The sequence below is a fragment of the Saimiri boliviensis genome, chromosome 10 (genome assembly GCF_048565385.1).
Source record: "Saimiri boliviensis isolate mSaiBol1 chromosome 10, mSaiBol1.pri, whole genome shotgun sequence".
NCBI classification, from domain to species: domain Eukaryota; kingdom Metazoa; phylum Chordata; class Mammalia; order Primates; family Cebidae; genus Saimiri; species Saimiri boliviensis.
The window spans coordinates 106,832,935-106,851,263 of NC_133458.1; the positions used below are offsets into that span (position 1 = coordinate 106,832,935).

The following is an 18,329-nucleotide window of genomic DNA, read 5'->3' on the forward strand; positions in this document are numbered from 1 at the left end:
AACACGGGCCTCCATGACGAGCACGGCCATCTGCTTCTCCATCAGTTGGAGGGGGATGCCATGGAAGGACACATCCGTGAGGTCTCTACAGGCCAGTCTGGAAGTCACATGCACCTCCCATCCACTCCCATTGCATTGCTGAGAACTTAAGGATGTGGCTCCATATCGCTGCAAAGGAGTCTGGGAAATAAAAGTGTTCAGCTGGCCACCGTGTGGCAGCACTGATGTTAGAATCACTGAAAGGGAAGGTAGAGGTGCTGCCCAGCTGGCTGTCCTGGAGTTACCCACCAAGCGGGGACAGAGACCCGGCGGCCTCCTTACCACGACAGCTTCCGTGGTCTCTTGTCCCTGTTTCCTCGATGACAGGGAAGGGAAGCATGTGAAGAAGTCGTGTGAGTTCACTGACTGTCAGCAATCATATTGCCCATCTACTTCATAAGAGAACCCTATCTATGAGATTATAGGCCACAGAATATGCTGTCAACAGCAAACAGCAGTCAAGATGAAATCTTCAGCAATGTTATTTAAATAACACATGCTTGCAGGCAGCTTCTCAGTAATGAAACATTAACATACAAGTGCGTTGGGGATGATTACATTTATGGTTGCTTTTTAGCACAGAGTAGGGATGACTTCTTGTTTTTACTTTATTCTGGTAATTTAAAATTATTTGCTACCATCTTAATTATTAGCTAAACATCTTTAATTATCAGCAATAATAATTAACTGGTAGCAATAAAGCAAAATGAACAGTATTATATTATTGAGAAACAAGAGTCATAGCATTTCAAAGCCTAAGACCAACTTTTGTATGATGCCAGTGATACGCTAATAAAAAAAGTATCTTTTCCTTATGCTGTAAGCTTCTCATCAGAGAGAGCGCACGTTTCATAAGATCTTTACAACCTCCCATGGCATCTGGGACCCACAGAAGACAAAATTAGAATCCAGAGTAAATTCTGACTATGTATGAATTTAATCTGATGATATGCCATAGTAGGCTAGTGATAAGTAGCCCTTAGCCATATGTAAAAAATGAGTATCTTCATAATAAAGGATTATGGTTTGGTTCAGCTCATTGCTTGCCCGTTCAGAGGATTCTTGAGCTGGGGACCCTGGATGGCAGATCTGAGTTAGAGAATGCTTGGGCTGAACTGCCAGAACATTCCCATCCAGGCATGAGAAACAGAAACACCCCCAAGACCATCGCCAGCCTCTACCCGACAGCGCCCTGAATCCACTGGGCAGATCATCCAGCAAGGGTGAGAAAAGACGCTGCTTTCAAGCCTTTTACACTGTCCGTTTGTATATGAAACTGCTTTTAATGTTGGAATTGTTTTCTGCCTTTGCCAACTCTTCACAACAGAAAACACAGGTAGGAAGCAATGGAGAAAGCTTCCGGCAGTGGATTGAACTGAAGGAGATACCTGGGAAACCTTGAAAATATTAATTAATAGCTTATTGCCATTTTTTTCTCTTGCGTTAGGTCTGGTAAATGTGCTAACAAAATGGGCTGGACAGAGATGGTTTCTGTAAAAATGCAATCAGGCCTGTAAACATAAATGTGGTGTCAGCAGGCTGGGGGCTTCATAAGGCTTAGGGAGATGGGATAGAAGTGAACCATGGTACCAACCAGCCTAGGTGACAGAGTGAGATGCCATCTCAAAAACAAAAAAAACAGCACAAAACAAAAAGACATTCTAGGACAAACAATGAAATAATAAATTTGGAATTGGGACAAAACTATGCAAGAGTAAGTCCACCAAACACCCTAGAAGCAGTGAGAAAATCAGTTTATTTGCTTGTTTTTGCAAGTGTGCCAGCCAGTTGAAAAGCTGCTCAGAAAGTGGGAGATAAAGTTGTAGACAAAGTGGGGATGGTGTTTTGCTTGCAGTGTGAAGATAGGTTCAGGAACACACGGCACTTGGAGAAAGTGTGACTGGGGAGGAAGCCAGCAGCCTGGACACACCTGACTTTGACCGCAGGTGGGGAAGGCCCCACAGATGCCAGTTCCTGCCCTTTTGGGAGAAGTGACGCACCCCTGTGGGACTGAGAAAATGGGTTCCTTCAGCCTGCCAGCACTCATCAGGAGGTGACTCTGTTCATGAGGAGTGACAGACACTCACACTTCACGCTGCCTCCCAGAAACGGAGACGGAGTCAGGCCAAGCACAGAACAGTGGAGCTGAGGGGCCACCTGGGAAAGATAAATGCCTTTCAGGCTTGGAGTTTATAGCAAACCTTGACACAGAGAAGGTCTCAGGAACTTGGAAAACCACACCACCCAGAAATAGGGATGTGTGGTTCCTGTACTAAAATTGGAATTGTGGGATTTTTTTGTGGTGGGATGGAGTTGCATAGGTGTATGTCTGTTCACGCACACAGAGCAGATGATAGGGGCTTGGGCACACCTGGAGCAGTGGTTCTCCATGGGGGTGTCTGAACGGCCAGCCCTGGCTTGCTCTGCTACAGCCCCCTGCCAGCACCCCACCTCCCTTCCCACACCTTCACCTGGCTCCGAAGGAGTACTCAGGGGAGTGGATCTCTGATGAGGCCAGAAAGCCGCGAGCCATGGCAAGGAGGGATATGCATTTCCAGTTGGCAGTTTTTCCAGGAAAGGGAGCTAAGGAAATTCAAGAGTGAGTCCCAGAAAGTCAAGAAAATTTGGGAGTAAAGCAAGGCATTTATGGTGGCCAGGCAGGGGAGGGGCCAGGACAAGACCGTAGTGGCATGCAGAGCATCCATGGGCCAAGGCTTTAGAGGCCGCTGTGTCAGAGGGAAGATGGAGGGCAACAGGACCCGGTGGACCGCTGAGGGGTACCTGCACTTGGGGAGAGGGAGACATTGAATAGCACCTAGAGTTTTGCTTAAAAGCCAGTAGAGTTGTGCCTTAGGAGAAACCCACCAAAGGAGAATCTAACAGGAGCCAAGCTGGAGCGTGACAAAGCGGGAAGATGAGGGGACATGGACCCCTTCCCTTCTGTAGCCCACCCCCATCACTCCGGCTGCCTCCCACCTGCCCTGTGCACAAACGGGACCTATGCGAGGCTGAAGGACCTTTTTGTGAGTCAGGATAAAAAAGGGCTTAGTGGGTAGCCCTGGGCAGGTTCTCAGAGCACTGGCTCCTAACTGTTCTCTAGGAAGGGGAGGCCACAGACAGCCACCTGCAAGCCCGGGGCTGACACAGCCTGGAGGTCGCAGCCGCCCCAGGGCTGCCGAGTCCTGACTGGACTCTCAGAGGCAAGCCCTTCCCCTCGCCCCTGCAGCGCCCTCTGCTGCCCCTGCCAGGGGCCCTGGCCTGGGGAACGCTTCCAGCCGGTTACTGAGCAGCCCCCTCCTAGGTCCCCATCACCAAGCCTGGAGCTGAGAGCATCACACCCCTCCGGGGGCTGCCAGGGAATCAGCATTTGTATCTGCTCTCCAACTTCCTAATGGATCTCAGCCCTCCTATTGGGTAACTTTCGTAGCTCTTGGGTTTTCCTCCTGACTGCTCTGACCTGCTCACCTTGAGTTGGAAAGAAGCGAGGGAATACCCTGTATCCCTTGTGACTCCCTCTCTGCACCACCTGCCTTTGGATGAGAAAATGCACAGCTTCCTTCTTTCTAATTCTCCCTGCTTCCCAGAAATCTGAGCTATTGCCCACCCTGCATTCTGGCACTAGCAGCTCCACAGCAGTCGCCTTCCTCTGCCCCCCTTTTTTTTATTTCCAACAAGAGGTAACATCTCAATGGGAGAATGGAGGGGGCATGGCAGAAGAGCTGCAGAGTCTGAGTCCTGCCAGAAAACAGGAAGGGCCTGGGGCTAAATGACAGGATTACCAGGAACGTCAAGGAAACTGCTGAGTGCTTTGAAGGTGAACTTCGTGGGTGACCTTGAGATGCGTATGCACGGCAGCTGCTCTCTGCCGTCAGGGGGATGTGCACTTGACTGGCTGTCAGGCTTTGCAGCAATTCTAAAAGGTGGTGGCGGGGAGTCCCAAGGAGGGGCTGATTCTTATTTGCTAATTAATAATAATGTACCCAAATTTGTGAGTGATTTACTTAAACAGACAAAAGCCATTCAGTTTCACCTGAAAAAACATGATTATTCCCTCTCTGATATACTTTCTGGAGAAGACAGAAGGATGGAGTTGCAGCTCTTGCACAGATGCTGCTCACAGAGGTTGGCACCTTGCACGTGAAATCCATGCATATGAAGTTACGGGGCTTGGGGCCAGTAGAAATATTGATGGCTGATGCTCTAAGGCTCTGTTCTTTAAGAGAGAAAAAAAAAAAAATGAGCCCCCTCCAACCTGGGCAATATGCTGTGATGGTCAGGAGCAGAGATCAGAGCGGTGGGGCCCAGCCTTGACTCCTAAACACAGATGCCTAATGAGAGTAAGCACACGGAAGGATGCTCCACCTCATTGGTAGTGGGGGAAGTGCAGCTCAAAACCATAGTAAGACACCACTTCACACACGAAAGGCAGCTCTTTAAACAAATAGAAAACAAGTGTTGGCCAGCATGCAGAGAAACTGGAACCCTTGTTCATTGCTGGTGAGAATGTAAAATGGTACAGCCACTGTGGAAAGCGTTCTGGCTGTTCCTCAGCAAGTTAAACATGGGAGTAACATATGATCCACAGTTCTACTCCTAGAAATATACCCAAAAGAATTAAAAACGGGCTGGGCACGGTGGCTCACACCTGTAATCACAGCATTTTGTGAGGCCGAGGTGGGTGGATCACCTGAGGTCAGGAGTTCAAGACCAGCCTGGCCAACATGGTGAAACCCTGTCTCTATTAAAAATACAAAAATTAGCTGGGCATGGTGGCAGGTACCTGTAATCCCAGGTACCTGGGAGGCTGAGGCAGGGGAATCACTTGAACCTGGGAGGCAGAAGTTGCAGTGAGCCGAGATAGGAGTGCAGGACCCCTGCACTTCAGCCTGGGTGACAAAAGCAAGACTCTGTCTCAGAAAAAAAAAAAAAAAAGAATTAAAAAAAGTAAAACTCATACAGAAATGCTTATAGCAACTCTGTTCACAATAGCCAAAAGGAGAAACCACACCCATACCCATGAATAGATGAGTGGATAAGAGCGTGGTGCATACACCCAAAGGAGAAGTATTCAGCCTGAACAAGGAATGAAATACGGATACACGCTGCAGTGTGAGCAAACCTTGAAAACAATATGCGAAGTGAAAGAAACCAAACACAAAAGATCACCTATTTATACTGATTTCATTTACATAAAATATATAGAACAGGTAAATCCATTCAGTCGAAAAGCAAATTGGGGCTTGTCAGGGGCTGGGGTGAGGAAGGAGTTTGGGCAGTGTCTGAGTGTCTGCTTAATGGGTACAAGGTCTCCTTTTGGGATGGTGAAAACATTCCAAAACTAGATAGTGGTGGTGTCTGGACGATAGTGTCAATGTACGTAACACCAGGAATTGTGTGCTTTAGGATGGCTAACATGGTTAATTTTACATTATTACACACATTTTACCATCATAATTTAAAACGGGAAACAAGCAGTGCCTGGTCCTGCTTTGAGGTTTTGGATATGCGCAGATTGGGGTGCAGGATGGGTGCGCACATCTTTTTTTTTTTTTTTTTTTTGAGACGGAGTTTCGCTCTTGTTACCCAGGCTGGAGTGCAATGGCGCGATCTCGGCTCACCGCAACATCCGCCTCCTGGGTTCAGGCAATTCTCCTGCCTCAGCCTCCTGAGTAGCTGGGACTGCAGGCACACACCACCATGCCCAGCTAATTTTTTGTATTTTTAGTAGGGACAGGGTTTCACCATGTTGACCAGGATGGTCTCAATCTCTTGACCTTGTGATCCACCCGCCTCGGCCTCTCAAAGTGCTGGGATTACAGGCTTGAGCCACCGCACCCGGCCCGGCCGCGCACATCTTAATGCTCCTGTACAGCTGAGTTTGAGAATCTCTGCCCCTGTGCCAGCCTGTCTGGCTCCACCACTTTCTAGTGTGTGACCTTGGGCAATCACTAACTGGCTGTGCCTGCGTTTCCTTAGCTGTGAAATGGGGACCATGTAATTACCTCCCTCACAGAGCTAGTACAAGGGTCAGGTGGGTTAATATGTGTAAAATACATGCCTGCACACGAATCTATCACCATTTTCCAAGCCTGGAGTTGAGATTTCCTCCCTAACCAGCTTAGCTGTTCTCTTTGCACCTGGCAGGTGTCAGCACAGATGCCACCCAGGTGGAGAGGCCACACTTCTGCTAGCCTGGGACAGTCCCAGCAATGCTGATGTCACTGCATTCTTTCCCATCAGACTTCCTTTAGATCACTTGAAAAGCAGTTCTGTCTTGGATAATAAAGTATGTGGCCACCGTCTTAACGCAATTCTACAGCATGCTAAGTGTAGTAGTGATGAATTGGTAAGTGCCTTAGCAGATTAGGGAGGGCAGCGTTATAAACAGTGCATGAGAGAATTAGTCCCCCGCCCCCGCCCCCCAGAAGAGAGGCTCTTCAACCACACAGCTACTTTTCCTGCTTCTTTAAATAATCCTACTTTTCTTGAAAAGAAATTTTGCCAGGAAGGAAATCTAATCAGCTTATTTACTCCACCTCATGACTCAGTTACCTGTAGTTACAGAGAAGCCTGTACACGTTTTGGATTGGATACACGTTTTGGAAACAGTCACATTTACTGCACAGGGACTGTTCCCTTTTCTGTTTTCTGTGTCCTGTAGCGGTGCCGTTTCGGTTGGGACTCAGACCTGTCCATGTACATTTACAGCCAGGTTTCCCATTTCCTTCCCTGGTCTAGTCCACAGTATTCATAAAATGCTCATGATCCACTTAGAACAAAATACTTGGAGAAATCCATTTATCTGAAGAAGGGCTACACATAAAGTATCGCTCTTGATGAGGTAGAGGAAAGTGAACTTATAAGTCAGTGTCACCACATAAATTATGGGAAATTTTACGTATGTATATGAAAGGGAAAAACCTTCCCTCTTTCATTAGGATTGTATTATTTATATAAATCGGAACCTCATTTTTCCCTGAAACTGGAATTTGCCTCAGCTGAAATCTTGCATCTGACCACAAGCAGTCTCTCTCGCTCTCTCTCGCTCTCTCTCTCACACACACACAAACACACACGCACACATGCACACACACACACACCTGTGCACACCCTTTCCCCAAATGCCTTCTCTGCTGCTACCAAGCCCCCACTCCTTGCCTCGTAACCTTCTCTTACCGTATCCTTCCCCTTTGATGCTCTTCCTCTTCCTCTTCTTCCTCCATCTGCCCTGGTGAGGTTTGCACCATCACTGTGTCTGCTTCCTCGCCCTGGCTCAGCTGGAGATGAGCTTCTGTGGTCTGCTGTGGCCAGTCTCACAGGATCCTGCCTGTCTGAGGACACACATCACATGTCATCCATCTTTGAAGCACCCAGGGGCTCATTTCCTTTTAATTTACAAGCTTTTCAGAAACTTCTGCCTTTCCGAAATTGTCATTGTTAAGCACTCTAAGCGTTCAAATACCTCGAAGATGGTCCTGCTTCTTAAAATGAAACACTGTCTAACAGCTTACCTTCAATCTCATCTTCAGGTTTTGCTAAGAGAAAATCAGATACCAGACTGGGTGCGGTGGCTCATACCTGTAATCCCAGCACTGGGGGAGGCCAAACCTGGTGGATCACCTGAGGTCAGGAGTTTGAGACCAGCCTGGCCAACATGGCGAAACCTTGTCTCTAGTAAAAATACAAAAATTAGCCAGGTTTGGTGGCACATGCCTGTAATCCCAGCTACGCAAGATGCTGAGGCAGGAGAACCGCTTGAACCAGGGACACCGTGGTTGTAGTCAGCAGAGACTACGCCATTGCACTCCAGCCTGGGCAACAGAGTGAGACTCTGCCTAAAAAAAAAAAAAAAAAAAAAAGTCAACTATCAGTTGAATACTCCTTGCTTGCTCATTTTAGAAAAACGTCTTGCCAGCCGAGAAACCATCAGAGAGCTTATGTGACATGGTATTTTGTTGGCTGAAATATGCATCCAGACCAAATCGCTTCTGCCACTTTTCTTCTTGTAAAGACTTAAAATGCTGTCCTCCACGTGTTCCACGGGGGAACTTAGCCAAAAAAGAGTGGTCATTTCCCACCCACCTCAATCCGTAGAAATGAGATTCATAAGCTCCATTTTCCTGCCTGTTCACGCTGATCAGTTCACATGAAGCCGGCATACGTCACGCCTCTCGGTTTGCCACTTCCTCGGAATCAGGGCATTGATTTCCCGGATGCCAGAAGACAGCTTGGCGTTTGGCTCAGGGATTCAGCTTAAGGAGTATCTGTCAGGAAGGCCGTGCCCTGAGGATAAGGAAGTAGAGACAGAGAACACTGTCCTGGAAGGAAAGTCAGCCTTACCCTTACCCAGGACTGTGCCAGCCACCACAGATGAGAAGCAGCATTCTCCCTGTTCTCACATCACCAGGAACTTTGCCAGAGCTGAGCTGCTCTGCCCACCAGACCCCCGGGAGTGAGGTAAAGATAATGGTGTTCGTCCGCCTCATCTGGTTTATTGTTCTCCCTTGGGTCCTGTTGACACCTGTGTCTGAAGAAAAGCCAGTGTGGAAACAGGTTCTGAGCTCATTCTTCCCTCCCACTTGATTCTCTAACAAAGCATGAAAAGAAAAAAGAAGTTATAAAGCCTTTCAAAAGGGGGCAGCATTGCCTAAGGAGAGGAGGCTGCCGGCAACACCAGAAACATATTTCGAGTTTCATCTTTCTAGTGTATTGCATCACTAGGGAACTGAGCCATCCTGAGGAGCTCCATCAGTCTCCCTGGGCCTCAGTTTTTCTCACCATCAAAATAGCAAACATCATGCCATCTTAAGAGGACCTCATCCCATTTAGAAGAGCCTTGGCTGAAAGGATGGTTGATTGCCACCTCAGAGTATACTTACTGTAACCAAAACATATCCCTTAACCTTTAAACAGAAATCTGAATTCCTCAATAGCCATGTCAAAAGATCTACTCAGACTTTTGGCATACTTGGTTAAATGAGTCAAGACAGAATTGTATTTTTAGGATGGATACCTTTGAGAAATGGAAACAAAACAACTATTCATCTCTTTCACTCTCTTTTTAAAATCAATGTGAACAGAAAGATTTCAGGTACGGCATCTCCTGTTTGTCCCTGAAGTGCATTGTGCAGTACAGTAAGGGGCTGAAGGCCACCAAGCCCCTTCCTGTTGTATGGACAGATTGATCCTTCTTAGGCTGTGTGATGTTGGTGTGCTTGTGAGGCAGCTCAGCGAGGATCACTTGGAGAATTCTGGCAAAGGGAAATGAACCATGGCAGTTTGTGCTGACTGGAAATAGGAATGTTTACCTTGAACATTCTCAGCTTCCTGTCTGGTACTGACCTCTGATCAATTACAAGTCAATGAGTGAGGGAGACAGCGTGTTCTCTGTAGTACCTATGAGTCCTAAAAGTATTCTAGGGACACCCTGCACACTCAGGGCCCTATCAGGTTCTGTGCTGTCAGGGCCATGCCCCTGCCATCCGGGGCTAGTTCTGCATAGCTCCTTGTCCCTGCCAGTGGTGTAGTATTTTGTGGTCACAATAGAAGTCAAATAAAAGGAAAATAAGCCTTGCTGAGATGAGTACATTTCAAACAGAGGCAATCAGATATATATATACACACACACACATATACACACACATAAATATGTGTATATCTATATATGTGTGTGTATATATATATAAATTTAAAATTAGGACCCATGTCAAAAGCACTTGTTGCAGATGATACTGGTTTTATTTTGAGCTGACACTCAGATCTAGAAATGGTTCATTTCCTCTGCTTCCTGTCCTCTCTCCTTAGATGTGTGTATGCTAGGGTCAAAGCACTGATGTTTTATACTGAATGTAATGATTTAATTGGCTATCAATGGTATGGTGACATGGACACAGAGAGTTTTGCATTCTCTCTGGCGGGCAGCATCGAATTAGACCAGGCGTCCCCAAACTTTTTACACAGGGGGCCAGTACACTGTCCCTCAGACCGTTGGAGGGCCGCCACATACTGTGCTCCTCTCACTGACCACCAATGAAAGAGGTGCCCCTTCCTGAAGTGCGGCGGGGGGCCGGATAAATGACCTCAGGGGGCCGCATGTGGCCCACGGGCCGTAGTTTGAGGACGCCTGAATTAGACTGTCCCTCCAGCTGACAGCAGCTGCCCGGGAGGAAGTGTAAATCCCGCCAGCCGAAGTCCCATGAAGGCTGAGACAGAAGGTTCTGTTTGCTTAGTTCTCTTTTTTCTGTTACTCTTTGCTTTTTCTTAATGATTTATCTGGTTGCACCTGCAACTCCTGAGAACATTTGATAAGATCATGACAGCCAAAATTTGTGGATTTTGGTGCCAACCTTTAGTGAGAGCTATGACTCACTTCCCTACAAGAAAAGAACTTGATATTTAAAGCATGTATATATTGACAAGCTTGGACAGGAAACCAGACCTCTCTTGCAGGCAAGCAGCAGCCTGTCCCTCGTGAACTTTGCCACTTCGTAGCAGAAGACGGACCAAGGAAACTGGGATAATAGGAGCTGTTTTGACTCCACACTGCATGCACTAAGCTCTTGATTTCTCCGTTGACTTCATATTGATAGGAGCCAGGAATCAGACTCAATACTTCACAATGTTTTCCTCCCACGCTATTCTGTGAATTGTTTTCTAAATTCTGTGCTCAAATTCCAAAAGTAGGGAAAGAAGGAAGATAGAAATGAAACCACAAGTATTCTCTGGACACCAAAACATTTTTGGCTTCCCATGGGGGGAAGGTTGAGAAACACTGTTGAGTAGCAGAGCTGAGGAGAGGGTCTGGTGGCTCAGGATCACGGGACCCTGCAATAGGCCTCCTTGGGAGTGCGGGGGAGGTGGGAAGAGATGTTTGTTGGTTGTGTGGAACAGATTAGGGGAGAAAAATCACCTGTTGTATTGAAATTCAGTTAAGTTACAGAGTCACAGATGATGGCACCATGAGGAACCCATCGTCTGACGATAATCATACCAGAACTTATAGGAGGACTCAGGATGGGTGAACTTTTGCCTTCTGGCTTTCCGCCATTCAAAGTCATCTCACTGTGGCCCTCATGAGGTCACTGTCACCCAAAATACATATCAGAGAAGAAGGAAACCACATATATTGGACACTTCTAATGTGCTTTATCTAAATTACCTCATTTAATGCTTGTAACGACTTTAAAGGAAATGGAATTTTCCCCATTTTATACATGGGAGCATACCTACTATATGGGGTCTCTTGTCTTTCCTTACCTTAAAAAGCAGATTATCCAAAATGTCCAGGATGCTTATGAGAGCCAAAAAAGATTATGCATTAAAACCTGGAATCGATATTAAATTGGAGGGGGCTACCAAGTTCTTTTATGGGAATATTCTGCAAGTACGTTCCTGACGTGCTCAGGGCATTTACAGAATGGAGGTGGATTCACAGCAGTGTTCAGTGATCAGGCAGGCAGGAATCGTTGTGGTGAGGGCTGAGGACGAGAGCTGCTGGGAGTTCCATGCCTAGACAGGGTGGAGTGAAGACAAGCAATTAGATACGTGGGTGTGAAATGCACTGCCATGGACATCGTGTTTCTGGAATGCCAGATGGGGCACGTATGCTTTAGAGATGGCAAGTGGCACAGGTAGAGGCACGTGGTTCTGCCACAGCTTTAAGCAACCTCCATAACGCGTGTTCACATATGTGAGGGCACGTGTGTGTGTGCATGTGCAGGTGTGTGCACATATGCCTGAGCACGTGCACCTGCAATCACTGTCAGCAGACATTACAGATGAGGAAACAGCAGTGTGGAAGGTCCCAGCTCCGGCCATATGCTAACTGACTACTGATGAAGAAAGATGGGGTTTGCATTCCCCCTGAATCTGGGGATATTTGAGCAAACGAGCTGTCTAGCAAAATACCTTTCCAGCTCCAGAACTGCAAATAGCAAAACCCCTTATCTGGTTTGCTTCCTGTGCTTCATTTAGTCTTCTAGATCCTGCAGGGTTAATTAAATCTGAGCTGCGTCTCCCTGAGTCCTCACTGTTGCCATGGAGGGGGATGTAAGGCAGAGCTTAGTTTGCATGGCTTATTTGCTTAGTAATGACTATGATGGCTGCAGAACTCAAGGACTCAAGGGAGCAATTTACATTTTTCTATGGGAACCTAAGTAAGCGTTGACGAGTTTTCTGGGTGTGATTTCTTTCCTGTTACACCACCCTCACCTGTTTCCTCTGGAAGCTCTGTTCTTGATGCCCAGAGAATCAGGCATCTTTGATGTTCAGTGTCGGCAGGGAAGCACGAATGGCAAAAAAGCAACCTTCATGGAGTGTTTTGTCCTTTGGCTTTAATATTTAAGCACAAGAAAAATCTGTGGCTCAAATTTTTTTCAGGAAAACAAGCAGCATTTGTGTCTGAGCACAATACTGGGCTGTTGTTTAATAGGATGGATTTCCTTTATATCTTCATTTTAAATATGGAGAACTAGTTGTTCAAATGCAATGTTACCCGAAAGCTTATTATGTAAAACATGAAAGCAGAGTGGCCCAGAGGCTCATCTATTTGATTATTCTCGGGAAGGTTGACTGAAGGACCCTCCACCTACCAGGAACTGTTTGGAGCTGGGAGTACATACAGTTTTCAGTAAAAATCAGTGATAGCTGCTATCTCCATGGCATTCACATCTTAATGGGGGAGAAAGATATAAGCAAACAAGTATAATAGTCTTAATAGCTAATACAAATTGGGTAGTTATTTTGTGCCCAGTACTCCTTTTTTTAAAGAAGCGGGATCTCACTCCATCTTCCAGTGACACCATCATGGCTCACTACAGCCTCAAACTTGGGCTTAAGAGATCCTCCCACCTTAGCCTACCAAGTAGCTGAGGCTTCAGGTGTGTGTGACCACACCCAGCCAGTGTGCCAAGAACTCTAAAGCTCTTTTACGTGCAATCACTCATTTGGTTCACATGATAGTTTTATAATACAGAAACTATTATTTACCCCAGTTTTACAGGAGATAAACTGGGGTAGGGAAACATTAAAACTTTGCCCAAGGTTTGTATCTCACTCTTGACACCAAAAAAAAAAAAAAAAAAAAAAAAAAAAAAAAAAAAAAAAAATCTTGTCAAAGGTCAAAAGAAGGCATCAAACCCAGGCAGTGTCTCTAAGGTCTGTAGGCTTAACCCATCTACTTCACTGTCTCTCAGTGTTGACTGTGTCCATGGTAACAGGTGCTGTGGGAGAGCTGTCAGCGCTAGGAGAGAAGGGGCACCAGGACACAGCATAGTACCATCGTGTTTTCAGTTTGACGTTAGAGTGCTGGCTCCCCAAAGGCTCTTTCTACACTAGCACTGATAGGATTCTATTAAGCAGACCTTAGGAAAAAAGATTCCAGAAGTTTGTGTGTCCTTTAACCTCCTCCCCCAGGTATAGAAATTGCCCCTCGGGAGCAATTAATTAGTGTGTTGGTTTGCATTTCTTTCAGCTTATTAGGTATCTGTCACGAAGTACTGCTCTGATGCCCCTAGACAGTCTTCACAGCATATTGCTTATACTACAGTGTCAGTTTTTCATAACTTCTGAAAATCAGAAGAAACGAAGCCCCCTCCTGGTAATAGGTGGAGTGCTCCCCAAAGTAACAAAGACTGTTGGTGTCTTCCCCATGCAGGTGTACTTCTCGATCCGTTCCTTCCTCTTTTCGGGGTCTGTGAGGTCATTCTAACTACAGGTTAAAGTTTTCAGGCAGCTGCTTCACACCTGTAGGTTGGTCAAGAAGATTAAGTGATTCTAGCTGCTGAGTGTCCTTCTTAGTGGAGTCTGCCATCACCTTCATGATTAAGAAGGTGAGCCTCACAGCATGAGTCTGTCCTGTAGCGTCTTCTCCAGCTTTCCCTGGAGAGCTACAGGCAGGGCTCGCTCAGGCCATTCAAGCTGACCGCGGAAACAGATACCGTTCAGGCTCAGGTGGACGGATTGACACTTTATCTTCACATGTGAACATTCATATGAGGAGAAGTCATCTCACGCTGATTTGGTCTTCTGTTTGTCTGTTCCCCAACAGGGCTGTTTAACGACACCCAACTCCCCATCCATGCACTCACGTTCCATGACGTTGGGTCCATCCCTCTCACTGGGCAGCATCTCAGGGGTGTCTGTGAAGTCGGAGATGAAGAAGCGCCGAGCCCCTCTGCCTCCGGGTTCAGGGCCACCTGTGCAAGACAAGGCATCGGAAAAGGTAGGGCAGCGGGCTGTTCTCACAACCAAAGCGTCTTTTAAATGACACAGTGATTCTTCCAGAGCTCCCTGGGAACACAGTAGTCCTGCCTGTTGATGGCCGTAGCAGCTAGAGTGTTGAGGGCAAATATTTAAGCTTTATATAGAAGGCAAGATGCCGGGAGGGGCTCATGTTTTTAACTGAGAAGCGGAGTTCCCCAAGGCAGTCAGGATGTGCCCAGCAGCTCGGTCCTGCTCCCCACCACCCTAAGAGGTCAGAGCCACCCTGTGGGTGTAAAGATAAGGATGTGGTCTTCCTCCATAGGCTGAGATGTTTCTGACTGATTGCATCACACCTTCCTGTGGTGGCAGCATGCCACAAATGCCAGCGTTTACAGAAAGCACATTCAGAGTCCGTTCATTCTGTGGCAGGACTTTACTTCCTAACTCTTACTGCTTGTGTCGTGTGGCCTAGCCCAGTTGCATAGTTTGAGAGTGTCACACCCTTGCTAGTCTGCAGATTCAAAGCTCCGTTTTGCTCATTTGCTCTAAAAATATCCTAGAAACTAAGTCTGTGCCTCCTGAATGTGAGGCTTGGCCCGGGGATCTTGATTAAAAGTTATAGCAGCAGATACCACTGGCAGGGTCCTGATATGCCTTGTAATTTCCTTATCAGCCTGCCTGTTGATCTGTCCAGGTATGTCTGTCTATCCGTCTGTTTTTGCAAGTCGGTTCTCTGGTCATCCATCTCTGCTCCTTCATGGGTGTTCTTTATCTCTGGGTCTCAGAGACCATCCTGCTCCCATCTTTTGTTCTTCGTATCCCTAAAAATCTATCTAAAAAGCCTGCAGTGCAACACATTTTCAAGTAAAATATTTTGCTTGTTGTGTCTGTTAAATATTTTCTAGGCTGGGTGCAGTAGTTCATGCCTATAATCCCAGCATTTTGGGAGGCTAAGGCAGGAGGATCACCTGAGGTCAGGAGTTCAAGACCAACCATGGACAACATGGTGAAACCCTATCTACTAAAAAATACCCCATCTCTTTTGTAAAAATTTAAAATTAGCAGGGCATGGTGGTGCATGCCTGTAGTCCCAGCTACTTGGGAGCCTGAGGCAGGAGAATCACTTGAACCCAGGAGGTAGAGGTTGCAGTGAGCCAAGATCTCACCACTCCAGCCTGGGCGACAAGCGCAAAACCCTGTCTCAAAAATATATACATATTTTTTCTAATGTGACAGACTTACTTTGAGTTCTTCCTGATATGTTAGCTGTGTTTTTCTAAAGAGAAATTTAGGCAAAAATGGTCCCTTTTTGTTGTACGCATCCAGAAGATGATGCAAATGGAAAACATGAAGCTGTTTCTTCTGATTGTCTGCAGTGTGTCTCATTAATTTGCTTGGATGTAGATTATGGACTTTATTATAACGTGCGAATCATATTGATAGCGTTGGCCTTTTCCCTGCTAATGCCCCTGGGAATGTCTTTTCACTTTGGCTTTGGATAGGTGTTTCTTTAGCAGTAATAAAAAGTATGAATTCCAAGATCAATATTATGTCAGCTTTTTTCTTTTAATAGGAATTGCATTTTCTTAATGTGATAGAATGTAGATGCTGAACTGTACCTGCATTTTAAAATTTTCTTCTACCCAGAGAAGATGTATTTTTCTGCCTTTAATGTGCTTACCCACCATGGATAAAGCTTGCTCGAGTGGGAAAATGTACAGTAAGCAGAGAATTGGGAATTCTGAATGAAAAATAAGTAGTACTTTATACCCTGAAGAATGAACAGAGTTTCCTCTGAGGCAGTAAAAGCTTTTCGCTGAAATCTGTTTTATTTGGCACAGAATGAGTGGAGAAATTGGCTCATGGAAACCATCTTCCTTTTTAAGCGTATGAGTGGCATATGGATTAGATTTAAGCATTTGCTATGAACATGCTTTTTTAAAGCGAAAGGTATTTTGTTATTTACTAGTTTCTGGGAAAAGAACCCAAAAATGTATTATCATCGTTGTTGGGGAAGAACGTCAATTCCTTCATCATGAACTTCCTTCCATATAAAGATAAGACGTTTGTTTGGGAAACCTTATTTATATGCAACTGTTACTAACACCAGTGTCCTGAACAAGGAGGAAAGGTTCATTTTCGGGGACATGACTAGTTTGTAAGAAAATGAGAATGACTGACTGCATTTTTCTATTTTAACAGATTATTTTTTTATCAACTAGTTTAAAAAATTCAGTATTTGCTTCTTCAAGTTCTAAAGGTGGGATAATTTTACCCATCCTCCAGTTTATCTGAAAATTTTCTAGAAATTGTAATCACTATGTTAGTATTTCTCACCCGATTATGCATTCATGATTTGATCATGTGTGTTTATTATTTCTAAAGGTATTTTTTGAAGAGATTTTTCCCAGAGGTGTTAGAGCCTGGAGGTGGCTGAATGCTCTCCTCAGACCCTGTGGCTCTTCCCACAGTACTGTGAATGCAGCTTTTATGATGTGAAACCTTCAGACCAGAATGATTGATTGTACACATTAAGGCACCTTATGCTTTCAGGATTTCTCAGACTTGAGCGGGCATCGGATCACCTGAAGGGCTTGTTAAAACACACTTTCCTGGGCCCCACCTGAGTGCTGATTCAGTAGGTCTGGATGGGGTTTGAGCATATGCCTCTCAAGTGCTGCTGCTCCAGCAAACCACACTTTGAGAACCACCCTCCATAGAACATCACCTTCCTCAGCTACTGACTCCGAATTTTGACTACTGAAAGGTAACAGATCTGCTATGAGATCCTTCAGCAGGAAAGTTACCTGAAAATGAATCCATCTATGCTGTGGAATAATCATTTTATGTAGTAAAGTTAAAACACATCGGTAGCCCTCACTCCTTCTCACTGGGACCCAGGGAACCCTCATCTGGGAGGACAGAGGAATTGTCTGTTCTGCACAGGATTTTCTACCTGCTTCATCTCCTGGTGCCTACACTGTCCTCTCACCACCGTGCCCCATAGAGGGTGTCCCTGGCCCTAGCAGCTGCTAGAATTCTTACTCACTGCCCTTGTACTTGGGTCTGAGCCCCTCTCCTATACGGAGTGATATGATTTGGATGTTTGTCCCCTTTAAATCTCATGTTGAAATGTGATCTCAATTGGAGGTGGGGCCCGGTGGGAGGTGTTTGGGTCATGAGGACAGATCCCTCTTGAGTGGCTTGGTGCTATCCCCACGGTGACGAGTGTTTTCTTTCTGGTAGCTTACCTGAGATCTTGTTGTTTAAAAGTGTGTGGCAGCCCCGCCAACCTTGCGCCCTCTCTCACCATGTGACATGACATGCCTGATCTGCCTTCACCTTCCACTGTGAGTAAAAGCTTCCTGAGGCCTCACCAGAAACTGAGCAGATGCTGGTCCCATGCTTCCTGTATGGTCTGTGGAATCATGAGCCAATTAAACCTTTTTTCTTTGTAAATTACCCAGTCTCAGGTATTTCTCTAGAGCAACGCAGACTGAGTGGCACACTGAGTCTTTGGCAACCCATCCCGAAGGAGACTTTGTTTTCCTCTTATTTGCTCATGGTTTCCCCACTTGTTCTGCTCTTGGGCCAGGATTAAGATTGTGAGTAGGCGCTGTCGACACAGATGCCTGTGTGGGCATTCCTCTGTTCCTCTCTGGTCCTCAGTTTCCTCTGTAAAATGGCATCAATAAGAACAGCACTGGCCAGTGCATGCTGTGATGGTCAGATGGATCTGATGGCTCTTGCCTGGGTTCAGATCCCAGCTTGGCCAGCAGTAGAAATGGGAGCTTGGACAAGATCACCCTTCTCTGTGCCTTGTGTCCTTAGGTGTGTGTTCTGCATAAAGGTGGGAGATGAGAGCTGGCCACAGTGCAGTGGGGGATGGGAGTAGCCAGCATGCCTGAAGCAGGGAGGGCCGGGCAGTGGGGGCGAAGGATCCATGGCCCCAGCCAGGTTCTGCATTAACCCAGTGGCAGATGATATTTAAAAATCGAATTTTTTATTGCTGCAAATGCCAAACATACAATTAAAAAATTGCTAAGCCCCTGCAGCAGGCTCATTCTGTTAAACAATACCAGCATCCT

General features: G+C 46.1%; 1 protein-coding gene and 1 long non-coding RNA gene across 10 annotated transcripts in view; one reads left to right on the plus strand and one right to left on the minus strand.

Moving 5' to 3' along the window:
• The window catches only part of COBL (cordon-bleu WH2 repeat protein), a 289,733-nt gene that overhangs the window by 160,957 nt on the left and 110,447 nt on the right, over positions 1-18,329 (plus strand). For all 8 annotated transcript variants that reach the window (XM_074379677.1, XM_074379671.1, XM_074379674.1 and 5 more), the window contains one exon: positions 14,087-14,260. In XM_074379677.1, coding sequence (XP_074235778.1) covers positions 14,087-14,260 — 174 coding nt within the window. The remainder of the gene's footprint in view (positions 1-14,086; positions 14,261-18,329) is intronic.
• LOC141580122 (uncharacterized) lies at positions 981-8,785 on the minus strand. 2 transcript variants are annotated; one of them, XR_012512208.1, is made up of 4 exons: positions 8,122-8,785; positions 7,216-7,366; positions 2,511-2,622; positions 981-2,196 (listed from the first exon to the last, which is right to left on the minus strand). It is a non-coding gene; the product is annotated as an uncharacterized LOC141580122 (long non-coding RNA). The 2 variants fall into 2 exon arrangements; XR_012512207.1 differs by having other exon boundaries at positions 7,216-7,370.